Source organism: Saimiri boliviensis, chromosome 7 (assembly GCF_048565385.1).
Source record: "Saimiri boliviensis isolate mSaiBol1 chromosome 7, mSaiBol1.pri, whole genome shotgun sequence".
Lineage (NCBI taxonomy): Eukaryota > Metazoa > Chordata > Mammalia > Primates > Cebidae > Saimiri > Saimiri boliviensis.
In genome coordinates, this window is record NC_133455.1 from 76,705,800 (window position 1) to 76,726,240 (window position 20,441).

The window sequence follows — 20,441 nt, forward strand, 5'->3', positions numbered from 1 at the left end:
CAGAAGGTCAGATGTGTCCAGTGTTAATGTTTCCAAAAAAGAAAACAGAATTATCTAATAAATTACCTTAAAGTTTAGGACTAATGAAAATTACATTGAGACATATTTTATGAAGATTTTGGAAGTATGGAAAAAGTCTAGCCAAATTCAAAAAAATCGAATAAATAAAATTAAGCAATTATCAACTTAAAAAAGGAAAAATGAACAAAATAAAAATAAAAGTGCAGTTTAACACTTGGTTCAGCATTGACAGATATTTACATAGCCAAAAGATGCAGACACAGAATAGAGATTTATTTAGAGAGGGGTCTCTGTCACCCATGCTGGACCACCACACTGGGTTGTTTTGAGATGAGGAGGTCTCACTGTATTACCCAGGCTGGTCTTGAACTCCTGGCATTATGTGATCCTCTCTAATCAGAAATTAAGGTACAATTACATAGAAGAGTGACAGAAAGGAATGATGTAATTGAGTTAAAGATTTTATGTCCTTAAACAGGAAAACAATAGATGTGCACGACTGATAATCTAGAGACAGCAGTATGCACATATTACTTTTTAATGGAGATAAGCATCTGATTAAGTTTTTAATAGTTGAAAAGTGGCAACTTTGGCTGGGCATAGTACACAAGGATTAAAAAGCCAAGCTTCTTAGTCTGAGAAAATACAGTGCTTTGGAGTAAAATTAACATAGATGGAGATATACATACCCGTGTGAACATAATCTATGAGTAGTAGGAACTAATCAACTTGTAAAACTCTCATCAAAAACATTTTGTTAATAAAAGCAGCTTTTTTCAAACCCAGATTCATTTAAACATCCTTTGTAATGAACCATTGACCTGAAAAGTGGATAACAATGTGTTTTATCTAATTGTTTTGAAAACTATAGCCTAAATTATTAAGATTTTAAGCCAGTTACTAAGATGTTTTCAATATTGAGCTGTTTAATATATTAAGAAAATATGCATTTCTTAATATATTAAGAAAATGAAAATAGCTGTAGTTATAAAAGATTTTCATGCTATTAATAAGAAAGACCAGCTGGAAGTCAGTTTCTCATTACATATTTTCATATACAAACCGTGTTTGAATATCAAACTGTTCCACTTAGTAACCTCACTGATTTAAAAAAAAAAAAAAAAAAAAAAAAAAAAAAGCATGGCAGGAAAATGCTTTAATACTTATGATGCAATGCTGAACCTGCAATATAGCCCTAGAAAATTTGGCTTTAAGAGCTGCCTGATTACATATTTATAAATGCATGTTATGTATCTACTAGGCTGGAACGAAGCCCTAGAGCCATTTCAGTTTATCAAGTAAATGAAGTAATTTTTTAAAAACATTATGCAGTTGATTACACAAAGCAACAATATATACTCATGATTATTTGTAAAGGCTACCACTATGGACTGATTTTCTGTTTTATTGTGTCCTAAAATGCCAGCCACTTGAACCAGCAAAAACTACACTGTGTAAACCCAGAAAGCTGAGATGATGGCTCAGTAGCAATATTCTCTAATCATTACAGCTATTATTTAACATTCACTGCACACTGGCAGCATTCTAATCATTTTATAAAATGACCCTGCCCAGTGAATTTACCCAGTTAACATCAAACAAAGACAAGACATGAAAATGTCATTGAACCATTACATTTGCTTTTCATTCTTCTTCCAAGTTGTTTAACACTCTTTTTTGAGACAAGAGTCTTGCTCTGTCACTGAGAATGAAGGGAGGTGGTGCCATCACAGCTCACTGCAGCTTGGACCTCCCCAGCTCAAGCAATCCTACCTTAGCCTTTGTAGTAGCTGAGACTACTCTAGCTACCAGGGCATGTGCCACCACACAGGGATAATTTTTTTTGTCTTTTGTAGAAACTGGATCTCCCTATGTTGCTCAGACTGTCTCTAACTACTGGGCTCAAGCAATCTGCCCACCTTGGCTTCTCAAAGTGTTGGCATTACAAGTATGAGCCACCACACCGGGCCTCTTTTCTTTTTTTCCTATTAGGAATGTATTGGATTTACACAGTGTAGTTAGTTTTGGCTGGATTTACACAGTGTAGTTAGTTTTGGCTGGTTTAAGTGTCTGGCATTTTAGCACACAATAAAACAGAAAATCAGTCCATAAGCTGTAGCCTTTACACATAATCATTAAGAAAATTGGCTGGGCACAGTGGCTCATGCCTGTAATCCCAGCACTTTGGGAGGCTCAGGCAGGTGGATCACAAGGTCAAAAGATCCAGACTGTCCTGGCCAACATGGTGAAACCCTGTCTCTACTAAAAATACAAAAACATTAGTCAGGCGTGATAGCACTACCCTGTAGTCCCAGATACTCGGGAAGCTAAGTCAGAAGAATTACTTGAACCTGGGAAGTGGAGGTTGCAGTGAGCCGAGATTGCGTCCCTGTGCTACAGCCTGGCAACAGAGCAAGACTACACCTCCAAAAAAAAAAAGAAAGAAAAAAAGAAAAAAAAATTAAGAAAAAAATTCATCCAAACTCTATCATTTGAACTCAACCATTGTTATTTGGGGATGCTCCTTTTGTCTTCTGTTTTTCCTTTTCTCTTTTTTTTTTATTGTACTTTGGGCTCTGGGATACAATGTGCACATCCTGCATCCTGCACATAGGTACATTGTCACATAGGTACATACATGCCCTGGTGGTTTGCTGTCTCCATCCCCCCAGTCGCCTATATCAGGCATATATCCCCGTGATATCCCCCCATCCTCCCCGCCCCCACTATCCCATCCCTCCCCTCCCCTCCAACCCCCAACCTACCCCAATGAGTGTTGTTCCCTTCCCTGTGCCCAACAGTTCTCATTGTTCATCACCTGCCTATGAGTGAAAACATGCAGTGTTTGGTTTTCTGTTCTTGTGTCAGTTTATTGAGAATGATGGTTTCTAGATTCATCCATGTCTCTACAAAGGACAAAAAATTGTCGTTTTTTATGGCTGCATAGTAGCCCATGGTGTATATGTGCCACATTTTCTTTGTCCAGTCTATCATTGATGGGCATTTGAGCTGGTTCCAGGTCTTTGCTATTGTTAACAGTGCCACAGCAAACATACGTGTGTGTGTGTCTTTATAATAGAAAGACTTATCTTACATTGCACAGAAGTTTTTCATTTCAGTATAAGCAAATTTGTCACTCTCTTACTTTAAGGTTAATATTTTATATCTCATAAAAGAAAGCTTTCCCTACTCAAAGTGCATATTTTTTTCTAAAAATATTAAGTTGTTTCTTACATCTGGAGTTTAATTTGTTTAATATAAAATCAAAAGTTCATTTTTTTTCCTCAGGATATCTACTGTCTTGGCACCACATAATAGTGCAACATTTCTCCATTGTTTTGTAATGGAACCTCTGTTGTTTCAGTTCCCTCTATATGCATTTATCTGATTCCAAGCTCTCAATTTCTTCCCTTTGTCTATCCCTTACTAATACCACAATATTTTATTTAATAGGTAATTGATATTTGTGTGATCTTATGTTCAGCAAGCTTGCCAAATATTTTCACATGTCTATAGATTATCTTGAATTTCCACATGGACATTGACATACTTTCAATAAATAGAGACAATTTTCCTCTTATCTCATAATTATACTCTATTTTTAAATTCTTGATTTTGCTTAGTATGACTTAGTTTTCCTGACTAGCTTTGTTGAAATATATATATACATGCTTTTCTATGAAATATCTATAAATATATATTATATATCAATGTACATTTTATAAAATATACATTAAAATATTTTATAAATATATAAAATATACATATTTATATATTTATATTTTGTTTATAATACTTATATCTACATATATACTTATACACATAAAGCAATATATATGCCTTTTCAAAATATCAGATTTCATTTTTTTATTTTAGTTTTTTTCTATTTTATTAATTTCTGTAGCTTATTCAATCTGTTGTACTTTTTTCAACACCTTATAATAAAATTTTAGCTCATTAGTCTTAATCTTTCCATATATATGTGGAAAGATATACATATATATAGATATATATATACAGATATCTAAGATCTTAAATATCACTCAGTACTTTTTAGTACCAAATTACTTTTATTGTTATTCCTTTGTATATGTTATATAATCTCTAACTACGATTTATTTTACCATGGACCATTTGGTTTAGTTTAGTTTTCAAACACATGGTAGTACAAGAATGTCTTTTTCTTATCGATTTTTAATTTGTTCAGAAAAGTTTTTATTTACCATATGGATTATTTTACATTTGTTGAAATTTGCTTTTAATTGTACTACTCCATTTTTGTAAATATTTCATCTTCATTTGAAATAACCTATATTCCTTAATTGTGAGGTTGAAGAATCTATGTATTATCATTAGATCAAGCTTGTTAATCATGTTGTCCTAATCTTCTGTCTTTACTAATTTTTGCTTTATCTATGAGTTTTTAAAACAGTTTGTCACTTTCTACTTCTAATTCTTTATCTTTCTGCTTTATGTGTTTTGAGGTAATTTATTTAGATACAAAAAGATTCAGTATGGTCCATTTTCCTAATAAGCTGTTCTTTTTACCATTAGTGACCTTTTTTCTAATAAGTTTTTTTCTCCTCAGTCTATACTATTGACATTTGGTTGATAGTAGATGTAAAGACAACTCAAAATAAATTGTGATGTGCAGCAAAACCAGTTTTCTTTCATTAGCATTCCATTTGCCTGGCATGTTATTTTCTATCCTTTCATAGTCAACATTTCTATCTTTAAGTTTAAGGTGCCTCTTAAAAAACAGCTTGAGGCTGGGTTTTTTTTGTTGTTGTTGTTTTTAATTAAAGAACCACTGATTTTTAACAAGTCAAATTAATTTATTTACATTTAATGTGAAATATTTGGCCTTATTTTTACAATCTTATATATAGTATGTCTTCTATATGCTGTGCTTTCCATTGCTTCTCTTTTTTCACTTTGTGCTGTTACTGTTTCCTTGTCTGCCTTCTATCAGATTGCTTAATGTACTGTATTATTTCCCCTTCTACTCTTTTGAAAGTTGTTCTTTTGTAAATCAGTGACCCTTAAATTTTTGCCATGCTTGTCTTAAGAAGGTCTAAAGTTAACTGATATTTCTATCTTTATGTAAGTTGGAATTAATTCCTTACCACCATTTTTTTCACAACAGAATCATTTATTATTGTGTATTAAAGTTATAGAGGTATAATTTCAAAACAATTGAGTAAACCCTACAGGCCAGTGAGAGCACTCTAATTCCATATACTCTCACGCAACTTCACCCAAAAACTATGATCACAAAACATTCTGAAAGTGCAGACATCAGCATTTACTTTGTTCTTTCTTGTAGACAAGCTACTTAAGTTTTCCTACTTTACTGTGCATTACAATTCATGTGTCACGTTCAAGGTACAAAACCACATTTTTTTATTTTTTTTTTTTACTTTATGGGCAAAGTAAGGAATTTTCAACAGCACCTTTGACTACACAACAATTTTCTAGATAACTTTGGAACTTAACCCCTACATAGAATGTGACTTCACAGTGATATATTTTTTTCTTTTATCAGGCTGACTAGAAGATCCATAAACAATTAGATTTTTAAAAGACAAGCTAAAATCTACACCTTGAAGGAATAAAGGTTACATTGCAGATTCCTAAAGACATATAATGAGGCAAATGACTCATTCAATTGTTTTAGTGTTCCCTTTGAGTGTCTTTATTCAAATAAGTTGCAACTTTATTGTTCAGAGAAATAGTCACTGAATTAAAATCAATGAAAAATTAGAACGACTATTTCTGTTTTTGAGTCTTGGCTCTCCTTTTGATGCAGGATTTTTTGCTTCTTAGTTCAGCTAAAATCCGATTCTGTGTCATAACTAGGAAAAAATTAGGTACGTGGAGACCTTGAAAGGTGAAGAGAGCAGCATTTATTAAAAGAAAGCTCTCAGAGGAAAAAGGGGGTCCTGCCAACAGGCTCCCACATCACAGACTGAATACCAGGCCACCACACATGAGCTGAAAAGGCCAGGCTTCTCCCCACTTTAAAGGCATGGATTCCAGGTGGGTCCACCCATTGTTGCAGTGCACAGGCAGGCCCTTAGTCTGAGCCACTCCACACTAATTTATTTCCCTTACTATGCATGTGACAAGGGATAAAATTTTTCACTACGGGCAAGTTTAGGCAAATTCCCTATGCACAGTGACCTGGACGGCATTTGGCTGTCTCCTCTATCACTTTTACGAGATGTATAACCTTTTTAAAAATGTTTAAAACTTATTTTATTTTATTGTATTGTGGCAAGAACACTTAACATGAGATCTCTTAACAAATTTTAAAGTGTACAATAAATTATTGTTGACTGTAAGTACCATGTTGTTCAGCAGATCTCTAGAGCTTATTCATCTTGCTGGACTGAAACTTAATGCCTGTTGATTACTAACTCTCCATCTGTCCTTCCACTCCATTTATTTTATTTGGTAAAATTATTTCCCTTCAAATTTTTTTATTTTTAATTGTGGTAAAATATATATAATAAAAATTACCAATTAAATATTAAGTGTGTGGTTTAGTAGTGTTAAGTACATTCACATTGTTGTGCACCAATCTCCCAAACTCTTCATCTTGTAAAACTGACACTCTGTACCCATTAAACAACAACTACCCATGGCTCCCTTCCCTCAGCATCCAGCAATCATCATCTGAGAAAGTAGCTCAAGAATGTGAGAGATGCAAAATTATCAGGCCCAGAGAGCCATGAGCATGATACTTCAGTCACATACCCCGCACTCAGGCCCCAGGGTAATTGTTTAAAAAAATTTTGTTTTTTTCATTCCTTTCCTGTAGTTTCAGGCTAGCTGATAAATTACCTAAAATGTTACCACAGATTGCACAATGTGACCCTCACCCAGTATCTTCATGTTCCTGGAATTTGTGATAGAAAGAAAAACGAACAGCCAATTGATAGATTGTTATTTTATAAATTCTTGGTAAACAACTTAGGAACTCCTCCCTTATTTCTCTTTTTTTCCTTAAAAAAAAAAAAAAGGAATGAAGACCACTTGTAACTGCTGTTAATCAGAGCATATATTGAGGGCAACTTGAATCTATGATTTCCAGGCTGCAGTCCTCCCCTTTGGCTTAAATTAACTCTCTACTTAATCTGTGTCCTTCAAGAGTGGCATGATGCCATCCTGTGGTAGTGAGTGGGTTCTTAGTGTATCAGTTCCCATGAGCATTGATTATTAAAAAGAGCTTGGCACCTCCCCCCACGCTCTCCCGTTTCCTCGTTTCCTCTCTCGCTATGTGATCTCTGCATATGTTAAATGTTCCTCGGTTTCTTCCTCTTTGCCTGAGATTCTTCCCTTGGGTCAATAATTTTGGTGTAGCCAGCAAGATTTAGAGCAACCTTACAAACACCCAGTGTTTCCTCTCAGACTCAGTGTGACTCAGTACCAGCACAAACCCATTGCATTCTTCTAACTCCAGATATTTCACTGGGTGGAAAAGTGTGAGGGCTACATTTTACATGAGCTTCTTTTTCAAACTCTCTCTTTTCTTTAAGGGCAAGAGTTTCCACCTCTTTCTTCAAACAGCAGATTCAAACAGAGAGCCCTGAAGAGAATTTTTGCCCTTTACACCTGTGCCTCACAGCAGGTTTGGGTTACAGTATTGGCAGTCTCGCATGGGTGGTTTCACTTTTTCTGGGATGCCTAAAATTAAGTAGCGTCTTAGTCCATTTAGTGTTACTCTAAAGGAAAACCTGAGGCTGAGTAATTTATACTGAAAAAAAAGTCTATTTGGCTCACGATTCTGATGTCTGCAAAAGTTCAAGATGGGGAATCTGCATTTGGTGAGGTGCACTCATGGTGAAGGCAGAAGGACTTCTTTTAGCAAGCATCAGCATGTTTAAAATTCAGTCTCTTTAAAAATAACTCTTTATTTCCCTGCATCTTGAATACTTTAACTGAATACAGAATTTTAAGTTAACAGTAATTTTCCCCTTGGCACTTTGAAGACAATATTCTGGCATATACTATAACTGGTGAAAGAAGTTTTCTATCCAATGCTTCTATCTAAATGGCGCTTTTAAAATAAGGAACTATGTTTTCTTTTTATAGTTCAGATTTTTCTCTGAGGTTCTTATTTTTATGTTCAGGAGAATGGCTCAAGGTATTTATAGGTATGCATGTATATGTATGACTTGTTTTATTTTTATTGTTATTATTAAACTCATTATAATTTCTCTACATATAGATGTGTGTGGGTATGTATGTGTGTGAGTTTTGTTCTTAATAAATTCACTGTAATTTCTGAATCTAAAAACTAGAGGTTTTTTTCCATTCTGGAAAAAAAATAGACATTGTGTCTTTGAATATTGTCTGTTTATTTTTTATTCTGGAACTCCTATTAAACATATGTTGGGTTTTGACCATTCTCCATGTGTCTTAACTATTCTTCCATATTTTCATACTTTATCTTTCTGGCAAAGTAGTAGATTAGAGGATTTTTCAGCAAATAATTACTCCCTTCCTCTCTCCCACAGAGGAATGTACTTCCCTGATATTAATTGAGGTCCTGCCTAGTTAGGCTTGTCTTTTGACCTCTTTTTGCAATGAGAACATGACTCAGCTATCCTCTGGTTTAAAGACGATAGAGATATGTAGAACAGACCAGGACCTGACCTTAAGCTCAGAGACCAGTTGAGTCTTGCCAAGACCAGACAATCTCCGGCTAACCAAAAATTCATGAGTAAAAAATATGTATATATTGTTGCATGCCACTAGCATTTTGGGTGTTTTGAAAGGTAGAAAAATTGGGCTGATTCAGAATTTGGTGTATAACGTATAGTGCTGCCATAACTTAAAATCTCAAATATATGGCATTGGCTTTGGGAATGGGCAGCAGGTAGTAATGTCATTGTTACAGGAGGCTGCAATAATGACAAGCAGTGTTATAATAGTGGCAAATCATTTGGTGAAATTGTCACCTGCAATAATATGAAATACAGAACATGCATCTAGTTAACTTGTGAATTTGGATGAGGTGATTTCAAAGAAGAATGTTGAAAAGCTGGCTGCTGCTAGCTGCCTTTGAAAAAGCACAAGAAAGTGGTGAGCTCAAAAAGAACTGCCTAGGTTACAAACAGAATTGAGAGGAAATAGAGTTTAGAAATACCGAAAATCGTAGGCTTAAAAATGAAACTGTTTCTCAACAAATCCCAATCTCAAAGAAAAAGTAAATTTAGGCCACTGCCAGGGTAAAGACCAAAACAAGGGTGTGGCTGCAACACCATTTGTTAAGCCTTGGAAACATTAAGGTGGTGGTGCAAGTCTGGTGCCCTGAAAGCAGACGCTGTGGTGTAAAATAGCCTATAAAGAAGTGCTCTCAGGATCAACACCTGCGGAAGAAAGGAAGCAAGCAAGATTGAGTAAAGAAAGAAAGAGGACTGTAATAAATTTATAAAAAGACTTAACCAACCCGCTGAAGCTAGATTGCTCCTCAGAGTTGTTCCAAATAGAGGAAATGAAGTCAAGTCTTTTAAACCCTACAGCAATTAGTCATTGCATACTAGCTGCCCCTTGAAGAGAGCATGAACTACACATGGTGTCTCTTTCCTGTTGAGAGCAATTCCCAAAGAAGACTGACAATTGAGATCAGTAGAAGTCCCAGCAGCTGGAGGAATAAATTCTCTAGTCATGAAAGATGATGTTAATGGCATAGTACCTCATCCAATTCAATTCACCCCATGTTCCACTCAGATCTACACTTCTGCAAAAGTTTTTCAAGCAGCTCCAGAACTTGGGAAGAAAGTTAGCAAGATACATAGATTCCAAAGTTGCAAAGACCAAAAGTGATAGTCAACATATACTTCCTGAGCTACCATTCTAGAGTTTCCTCACTTTGACTATCTCCTCGTGCTGTAGAAATCACATCCAATGTATTACACAGAAGCCTTGGGTCACCAACAATTCTAGAAATGCATAACTGATGTAGTTCAAGACGACATAGACAGAAGCAGACTGGCTAGGAACAAAAATCAATGGTAAATATTTTTATGAAATCACTAGACCTGTTTTTTGACTCATTGTTGGTATCTTCTAATTCGACCTAAAGCTACTGTGTGGTCTATAGTGTCCTGTTGCTTAGTGAAACCTGGAAGACATTATAAAGAATACCTATTTAATATTTCCATCAGTCCTGAAACATATATTCTTGAAGACACGCTATTATATTGTCCTAAGACTATTATATTGTTCTTAGACTCTTTGTAATTTAAATCCTTTTGCTGTCTCAGCCAAAATGAAGTGAAAGATTGTCTAAACAGAAAGTCTGAATAATTCAGTTTCTCTTGGGAGAAAACAAAGGTAATCTCTCTGGAATCTATTTAGCTTCAGAATCACTGGTTCATTGAACAACTCTCTACTTCACTTTGGTAGGATAGATTTCCAAGATTCATGGGCATAATAAAATAATTATTTTCAAACTTTGAATGAAACAGATTTAAAGTAAAACGGATCAAGCAGATAACATTAAGATATTTTGTTTAAACTTGTCCATTTAAAACAAAAGATCAGTATATTTTTTAAACGAATAAAAAATTTCAAAAATGATCAGCATATTTGAAATGATTTTTTTTTCTAAAGTTCATCCATTATTATGAGGCTTAAGAAAGACCCCGAAGGCTGCTTAAATATTTCAATATTTTTCATGTAGAGGTTCTTTATCAACTTTGAAATCTGTAAATAAATGTAAATAACAAGTAAAAAAATATAAAGTAGGCAGATTTTTCCTACTATGAAATTTGATTTGACCTATATCACTTTTGGTTGCATGGGAAGAATTAAATCTTTCTTGAAAGTTTCCTACCATATACATACATTTAATTTTTAAATATCCAGAACCCACAGAATATATACTATGTCTATTAAGGATTTTATTTCATTATAATTCTAGACCTGTTAGATATTTGATTTGCTTATCAATTCAAATCAATTTAGCTCTGGCCAGGCGCACTGGCTCATACCCATAATCCCAACACATTGGGAGGCTGAGGCAGGTGGATCACTTGAGGTCAGGAGTTCGAGATCTGCCTGGCCAACATGGTGAAACCCCAACTCTACTAAAAATAAAAAAATTATCTGGGCTGGTGGCTTTAATGCATGTAATCCCAGCTACTCCAGAGTCTGAGGCATGAGAATCACTTGAACTTGGGAGGCAGAGGTTGCAGTGATCCGAGATCATACCACTGCACTCCAGTCTAGGCCACTGCAAAGCAAGACTCCATCTCAATAAATAAATAAATACAAATGAATTTAGTTCTATCAGCATGTAATGAGAGTTCACTACAGGGCAGATTGATAGCAAATTTCATGGTAGAGTCAGCTTTTTGGATGCTTTATGGACTTCTTAAAAAGAGTATAAACCAGGCACGGTGGCTCACACCTGTAATCCCAGCCCTTTGGAGGCCGAGGTGGGTGGATCACCTGAGGTCAGGAGTTCGAGAGTAGCCTGGCCAGCATGGTGAAACCCTGTCTCTACCAAAAATTCAAAAATTAGTGGGGCATGGTGGCAGTCACCTGTAACCCCAGCTACTCGGGAAGCTGAGGCAGGAGAATCGCTTGAACCCAGGAGACAGAGGTTGCAGGGAGCTGAGATAGTGCCATTGCACTCCAGCCTGGGAAACAGGCTAAACTCTGTCTTAAAAATAAAATAAAATAAAAGAGGATATAAAGTAGGAACCTAGATTAATTAATTTGTAGACTTTATGACCATGCTAAAATTAAACTTTCTAGATCCTATAGGACAGAAAATATAATTTTGTTTGCTCTAATTTTTTAAATTTAGACCTTTAATTAGGATAGACAGTTCAACAGTCCCCACAGCTCCTTATTATCCCCAACAGATTTGCTTCACCCATTTACATTAGCTGTATCTAATCCTGCAAGTATTTGAGTTTCAGCCCCCAAAATCTAATCACTTTATTTTATAATAAGAAAACAAATTGTCACACAGATTAAATAACTTAGCCAAGGTTACCAGCTAGCTAATGGCACTAAGCCAGAGTCAAAATCCAAGTATAGTGGCTCTTTGTAAAAGGCAGTGTGTTCATCTTACTGTATTTTCATTCTCTTTATCAGAACCTAACGTTTGTCTGAAATAAGGACCCTCTGTAATTTTTTTTAACTTTCAGAACTGCCTCATGGCACTTACAATTTTTATTCATATCACAAGTTTCAAAATATCATTAACAGATTAAGCACTTTACTACATGCTATTTTGGTGTTTGCACTACTCCCCCGCCTTTCCACTGCCTTTTAGCTACTCTGAGAGCTGATAAAGAGAGATGAGAACTATACAATTACATAAGATAAAAGAATGAAAGGTTTAGAGGGGTGAGTAAGAATGAGGGGGTGGTAAGGTCGTGGGTGGGAATAACTGTAGAGGAAGGACAAGAAGGAAAAACTGAGATAGTGGTTTCTGAATATTAAAGACAGGAAGAGTTGAGAAATAAAAACAGCCAGGTCATCAAACATTGTTCTTTTATGGGGTATGCTGATTTTGGTTGGTAGGTAGGTAGGTAGGTAGGTAGGTAGGTAGGTAGGTAGATAGATAGATAGATAGATAGATAGATAGATAGACAGACAGACAGATAGATAGTGTGTGTGCATGTGTGTGATTTGCTAAGCACACTCAAAGTGTGTATGTGTGATTTGCTAAGTACACTCAAATTTTAGGCAGATTTTCCCTTCAGCTCATGTAGCCAGTCCCACACAAAATTATAAAGTGTGGAAAGCTTATCTTGGAATTCTCCTTTGTGCTTTCCTCCATTAAACTGTATTACAAAATACAGTGCTTTTTCTTTTTTCTCTGGTTCACCCCAGGCTGAAAACTGGCTCTCTTTGACACTTTAGTGTTAAGCCTGACTCTCTCCTGAAGTATTTACACTTGAAGTCCCATCTCTTAACTGTTGAGTAAAATAATCTCTCTTAAAGGAATTGTTTAAACATCTGAAAGTAGAGAGGTTTGGAATTACCAGAGGATAAAGAAATCCTTCCTGGAGAATCTCTAATTTCACAACTGTGACATTACAAAGTCCAGCTTGTTCATATCAAGCCTAATGTCTAAAGTACTCAGCAAACTCAACTCTCTAGGTTAAGTTTTAAATTGACAAGAAAGGTACAGAGAGTCTGAGAAGGTAATAACAATCACCAAGCAAATTGTACATTCATCAAAAGTTAACTAAGGAATGCATCAGTGAAGACATTCATTCTAAATAAGCAGATATAATCCCTGATTTATATTCAGTTATCTGTGATTAAGGTGAAGTAGCTTTTCTCATCAATTTATCTACTTAATTATTCAGTAGGGATGTGGACCTTACCCAATTTATGAACAATATCTTATTCATCTTCATAATTGAGAGAAGCACCAGTAAAATAAGCAGAATTTCCCCAAATTGATCAACTGAGGTCACTAAAAAGTTGACTGCTATAAACAAAACAACAAAGGTCAATAGAAAAATAGAAATTTATCCAAACTTACCAGATTCTGCAGCCAGACTGCCTGGTTTCAATTTGGGTTCTGCCACTTACTTGCCTCACTTCCATATCTATTGGTTTGAAATAATAATAGTACCTACGTCATGGAATTGCTGTGAGAATTAAGTTAGTACTTTAAAGTGTTTAGAACCATGCTAGGCACTCTGTATTTGCTAAATAAAATACTGTAACATAATTTTATCTCTTTCTTGATGGCAATTAGTTACGTCTACAAAATAGCCCCAGAAATCTGATGTGTAATTCAAATTGGCATTGTATTTACGCATCTATATCCAGTTAACCTGCTACCTTAGGCATGGTGCAAGTGAAGAAAATATTACTTTACTTTGTTGTATGGTTGTAGTTGTCAATACTTCAAAAAACGCATTTTCTTTTAAGGGAAATTGGACATTAGGGTATGAATGATTTATTGCTACATGTTATGTTTATAAAATGAAGGAGTACAGTTTTGCCTTCAAAGCCCCTAACACTTTTTTTTCGATAGACTTTGGCAGTATAATTCACATACTGTACAATTCACCCTGTCATCAATAAATTATACTAGTGTTTACTGAATGGCTATTATGTCCCAGGCAATAAATACACATTGTTTCATTTAATCATCATAAAAATCCTTTAAGGTAGATATAATTATACTCAATTTTATGATTAATTAAAGGGTAAGAACTTTGCAGCTAAAGGTTGAAGTGAGATTTCAACTTACATTCATGTGGCTCCAACATATGTTTTCCATATTATGCGGCTTCCCTTCAGAAAATTAGTTTCTTCTCTTTCAGAGAGTGACTGGAAAAAGGAGGGAAATCTGACTTTTAGAGGGTAGCTGTGGTTAGAGAAACTCTTAATCTTTTAACCGGTCAGGAGAAAAGCCAGAAATAGCAGTCACTGAAAGCTGTTTTAAAACTCTCAATTCAAGGTTGGCATGATAACGCAAAACAGTATTACTATCCAGAAATAAGCAATCATAATCATCATACTGATATATGCAAATCATAATGCCAATATATCCTACTTTCACTTGGAAGGATTCAGCTTTTCCTAGTAGCATAACTACACCTATCTTTATCGCATTCTCACCGAATGAGTCAGGGTTTAAAATGGAGAAACAAGAGAAATGATGCGGGGATTCTAGACCATCTTTTAAACTTTTGACATCAATATGGTATGTTAAAAGCAAACCCCTAGACATCATGCTCGAGAATACTTAAGTAACTTTGCCACAATTCATTTATTAAACAAATATTTAGGTGATTTATTCATGTCGAGGAGTACTGTGCTATCCACCAGGTGTACAGAGGTTAAAACAAAACAAAAGATGAACCCAGTTCCAGCTCTTAAGGAGTTTACAATTTAGTTCAGGCTTTCATAAGAAGAGGCAGTGAGTGTGCTATATCGTATACCACGTGGGTTCTTGAACCAGCCTCTCCTCTTACCTCTCCACCTGCTGTGTGACCTTGGCATTTGATTTTTAAGCGACTCAGTTGTCTAACTTGAAACATAATCGTTGACTTTAAATTAAAGACAGTATGATCTAGTTTCATTTCAGGTGTACAGCACCCTAGGAAGACGAGGTTAAGAAAATGTTACTCTCTTACATGAAGAGGGTTTCACACACGTTTTCTTCCTTTAGTATCTGGCATTATTCAATACTGCCCATATTCTACTCCGTGTTCACCGCTGAACTGGGACTTGTTTTTCACCTCAGCTTAGTCTTCTGGGTGTGCCTGGGGAGGAGCCACAAAGAGCCTATAAAGGGGTCCCTACTTACAACGGGAGGAACCCAGGAAGGGCATGGAGGCCAAGCGTTCGGTTTCGGAATGTTTTCTGTGGGTGCCCATATTCACCGAGCTTGGGTTCTGCTACTTGTAACGAAAAGCCCAGTCACGGAGCTGCTAAACCTTCTGCCGTATCTTAGCCGTCCCCACGCCCCCCGCCCCACCCTACCTCACCCTCAAGCCTGAGTGAATGCGCAAATAAGGGTTTTCAAGGCGTCAGTGGGAAAGAGGGAGGGGAAGGCAATACTGAGGAGGGAGGACGGGGTGGTGGCATCGCTCTAGCGAGAGAGCGCAGGAGCCCTCGGCGGCGAGGAGAGTTAAAACCTGGCGGTCCCGGGCCGCAGGAGGCCAAGGCAAGATGCTGGACGGGCGGGGACCGATGGGGGGCAGCAGACCACGGCCGCGCACGCAGCCCGCCCCCGGGGCCTCCTCTGGTCCCACGGACCACCCCCGCTTCCAGTGCTTTTTGGTTTCGACCGGCCGACTGGGAGGGGCCGTGGGACGCCATTCCCATAATGCTCTGGGGCGTGCCGCCGCCGTCTCTGCCACCTCCCCTACCGCTAGTGGAAGAAGATGGCGGAAGGCGGAGCGGCGGATTTGGACACCCAGCGGTCTGACATCGCTACGCTGCTCAAAACCTCGCTCCGGAAAGGGGACACCTGGTAAGAGAAAGGGATTGAGATGTTCGCGGTCTCCCGAGGATAGTGGAGAAGTGGGCGGGAGCCGCGAACTGGTGTCTTTCGCTAGTGACAGGTGCGGGCAGGTCCGGCGGCGGCCGCCCTGGGCAGCAGGATTTTGGCTGGTTCTGAAATGTGGGGGCAAAGGTTGGACTCCAGAGGAGAGTCAGGGTTCGCGGCTTGCCGGGGCACGCTGAAAGGTATCCGGGAAGCGGCGGCGGCGGCCGCGGCGGCTCTGACTCGTGCGGTTCTCTTCGTCCTCCTTCCTTCCGTAGTGCCGCTCCCACCTCAGGCCTTCCCGAATGATAGGTTAGAGTGGTTCGGCTTGAGTCTTATGAACGCTGTCTTGACAGGTCCGGGTGCAGCCGCTTATCACGGTCTCGCCGGCTTAACTTCTCTGTTTGTTCGTTCATTTCCTTTCCTAGAATTGTCGGCGTCCAAGTTCCCTTTTATTCTGATTCCTGTAATCTTCCGGGAGGCAGGCTGCAGGATGTTTGTGGTCTGTATTACACAGGTGGCATGTCAGGGCTCCACATAAGAGAAACCCTAATTTCCAGTTCCTTGTCAAAGGAGGGAGAGGAGTAGGGAACCTTAGGCTTCTGAGAGACCACGTGGTCTTGTGCTTAGTGGTGGCTTGATAGAAGCCGGCAGCGTTTCTGTTGGAAGTGCAGCCCTTCCCTTCTGTTTAAAGAATAACATAGGCCTGCAAAAAGTAGATAAGTCCACTTGAGGCTTAACTGACTGCTGATACTCAATATGTATGTGGAGATATTCACACTTGTCGGCCATATCAAGTGGCATCTAGAATAACTTAAATATATGAATATGTAACGTAATTTGAAAGTCCTTATTTTTTGGGAAGGATAATGTGCCTCTTCATTATAATAAAAAAATATTTTCTCTTCCCACTGTTACGATAACAGTATATAATTTATGGAATGTTTATTTCATATGCTTCAGTATGACGTAGTGGAAGGAGCAGTAAGATTTAGATCTGAGTTATGTCACAGTTCCACCACTCAATTTGCGATATGACTTTGAGGAGAATTAATTTAAATCATTGCACCTCAGTATCTTTATCTGTAAAATGGACAGTAACTTTGTCATAGGGATTTTATCTTGATTTGTTTAAATATCTTAAGAATTTCATATTTATGAAATATTAAATTTTAGTAACCTTCTTATCTCTGCTCTTTACTCCTGACAAAAGGCTGTGATATTGGGATCATTTTCAGTTAAGCTAATAGGTGGCAGACTTAGGACCTTAATTTAACCTTGATCTAAGTCTTAGTCTCTTTCTTTTTTGGTGGGCTATATGCTGTGTTTATAAGATAGAAATCCCCAAGTATGTAAATATATACTTGTTTCATTACATCAAAAAATAGAATCTTCAAATGACTTAATAATAGGTACTGTTGACCTGGCAGGGTGGCTAATGCCTGTAATCCTAGCACTTTGTGAGGCCAAGGAGGGAGGATCACTTGAGCTCAGGACTTCGATACCAGCCTGGGCACCACGGTGAAGTCCCTTCTCTGTAAAAATACAGAAAATTAGCTGGGCATGGTGGCGTGCCTGTGGTCCCATCTACTCAGGAGGCTGAGGTGAGAGGATTGCCTGAGCCTAGGAGGCAGAGGTTGCAGTGAGCCAAGATCATGCTACTGCACTCCAGCCTGGGCGACGTGGGCAACGTGAGACTCCATCCCCCCCACAAAAATGTTATTGTTTTTATTGTAATGTTAGTAAGATGTTTATTACTGTGGGGAAATTGGACATTTCCTAGGACACCCATGTTTACCTTGGCTTGTGGTAATGACAAATAAGTCCCTGTTCCCTATTTTAAGTTAAAGAACATTTAAAAATTCACGCAACCTACTACCACCTTATTTAAAAAAGTGGATTTCCTTAAAATAGAAATCTATAGGTCTGTAAGTTAAAATATAAGTCTCATTGTTTCTCATTAATATCATGATTTTGTATATGGAGTAATAATTGGTGGTGTTGACACTATGATAGGCGCAGTATGTGCATTGTGGGTGTTTATAAAGTTTAATATTTTTAAGTAAGTTGCTTTTTGACAAAATTAATGTAAATCTTTTTTTTGTTTGTTTGTTTGTTTTTTGCGTGTGTGTGTGTGTGTGTGTGTGTGTGTGTGTGTAGCCATATAGGTACAAACAGTGTCTTACTATATTGCCCATGCTGATCTTGAACTCCTGGCTTCAAGTAATCCTCCCACCTCGGCCTCCTAAAATGCTAGGATTGCAGGTATAAACCACAACTAAATACAAGAGGTTCATAAATTTGATTCATTTAGGTGCTTTCATTTTAAATAAAAGTAAACTGAGGACCACATATTTAGATATGAGCAGAATGTGCAAGTTTCTCCTCACATTTTCTCTTATTTAAAGGAAAAAAAAATGCAAGAGAAAGATGTTACTGGGAGTTGCAGAAACCAGTTTGGTTTATACGTGAGCCAGTTTATTTGCAAATTAGCTAGTGAAACCTGTAAAAATGTGGTTTAGAGTTTTAAAGAGAATAATTTGAAAAGTATAAATTTGATTATGAACTTATAAGTACAGAAGTGGTTGGGATATGTAATAATTTACTTTAATCTTTGAATTAGGTTATTTGAAATTTGCCATATGGAATATTGTCGTGGCATATGTATGTAACTGTCTAGGATAGACTGATTGGGCTATTGAGAAAAAATAGTGGGTTTACCATAAGTTTATTCTTGTAAGTTTAATACACATTTGACGTTATAGTCAAATGCATCACAGGGAATAAATTTCACTTATTAGCTATTGAGCACTTTGCGGATAATGACTGTCTTCTGATGACTTGGGTAACTAACTTCCATACCTAGGCAAGTATAAAGGTTTATTTGATTCAGTGTGAGTACTATGGTTTCTGTTTATTTGTAAGCAGTGAATCACTAAAACGTGATTTTCTGGAAATGAAAGTGAGTTACACAAGTGTGAGATGAAGAGAAACTTACTTTATATTTGGTTCTAGATTTTATATTGAGAAGTAAATCAAAATTAATACGAGAGAGTAATGCCTTTTTAAAAAGTGAGAGGAAAGTAGCACTGATTTGTATAAGGAGTAAAGCAGTGTCTCCAAATGATATTTGTTGATCTGTATTTCAATTCCAGCAGGAGATCAGAAAACCATAAACAAGACTAAGAATTTAGGGATTATAGGAAAGAGATAAATTAACCAGAATTGTATAGTGTAGAATGAATTAAAAACAATTTTCAGATACATGGTGGTTTCTTCTGAGACAAAAAGATAATTTGCTTAAGGTACATATAATTATTTTAGGAACCTATTTAAGGAACTGTAGTTAATAAGTTACAAATAAAATTACGGGTTATCAAATACTGTCTTTGGAAAAAATTTTTGAGACAGAGTCTCACTGTGTCACCCAGGCTGGCATGTTCTCAGCTCACTGCAGCCACCTCTTTGGGGTTCAAGTGATTCTCCCACCTCATCCTCCCAAGCAGCTGGGCCTACAGGCGCGTGCTACCATGCCCGGCTAATTTTGTATTTTTAGTAGAGATGGGTTTTCGCCATGATACCCAGGCTGGTCTTAAACTCTTGGCCTCAAGTAGTCCACCCTCCTTGGCCTCCCAGAGTGCTGGGATGACAAGTATGAGCCACTGTGCCTGGCCTGGAAATTTTTTAAGAAATAGACCTATTATGAGTAAATGAAGCATAACCACAAATCATCCAAAGCACTGCTTCATTTTCTCCATTTTTATTAAATGTTATTCACCTGCCAATCATTTTTACTAATTTTTGTGTGATTATGTTCAGTGATAATGTGTAGTTAACTTTTGCAGTTTGGCAAAACATTGCATGCCATTTTTGTATAAACGCTAATAACTGTAATGGGTTTAAGTTAACATTACAGAGTAAGTAATTTTTGTGTAGAGTTATTTCAAATCTCTATGACATTTTCATTTTAATAATTGCCAAAGAATCTGAACAATGAGGTTTTAGGCAAGAGACATTGATTTCAGTTTTTAGGGCTTTCTTTCCATTCCTGCTTTTACTTAGAACTCTTTGAGGCTTTATTTTATTTGATCCCTTATGTTTGTGCAGCTTCAAAACTAAAAGAAAATAACCCCGTATTCACAAATCCCTTAATAATGAGAAGGAACGTTATTACTCAACATGAATTTCAAAATATTTAGCATATGCTTAAATTAATTTTTATATTACTATTACTTTTAAAATTAATTTTAGTTGTGCCAGCGTGTTTACAACCACAGTGGGGTGTATATACTACATCATTTATAGGAAATGAAACCAAAAGGAAAAACTTTTTTAGTCTTGGCAAATTGGTGAAAAAAAGGACAGAGGTAGTAACCTTAAGGCATATTTTTCACATCTTAGATGCTTAAAAATCTAGGAAAGCAACTTAATTTAA

The 20,441-nt window shown here is 36.8% G+C and overlaps 2 protein-coding genes across 9 annotated transcripts in view; one reads left to right on the forward strand and one right to left on the reverse strand.

The window, feature by feature from the left end:
• The window catches only part of TAFA2 (TAFA chemokine like family member 2), a 545,001-nt gene extending 531,439 nt beyond the window's left edge, over window positions 1-13,562 (reverse strand). For all 3 annotated transcript variants that reach the window (XR_012518470.1, XM_074402828.1, XM_074402826.1), the window contains exon 1: window positions 13,544-13,562. The gene's annotated coding sequence lies outside the window, so the exon portion shown is untranslated. The remainder of the gene's footprint in view (window positions 1-13,543) is intronic.
• A 2,292-nt stretch (window positions 13,563-15,854) lies between these two features.
• Window positions 15,855-20,441, forward strand: part of USP15 (ubiquitin specific peptidase 15) — a 150,047-nt gene continuing 145,460 nt past the window's right edge. For all 6 annotated transcript variants that reach the window (XR_005580034.2, XM_010337267.3, XM_010337268.3 and 3 more), the window contains exon 1: window positions 15,855-15,994. Coding sequence is in view for 5 of the 6 variants with exons in the window: in XM_010337267.3 (XP_010335569.1) it covers window positions 15,906-15,994 (89 nt within the window). In the remaining variant the exon portion in view is untranslated. The remainder of the gene's footprint in view (window positions 15,995-20,441) is intronic.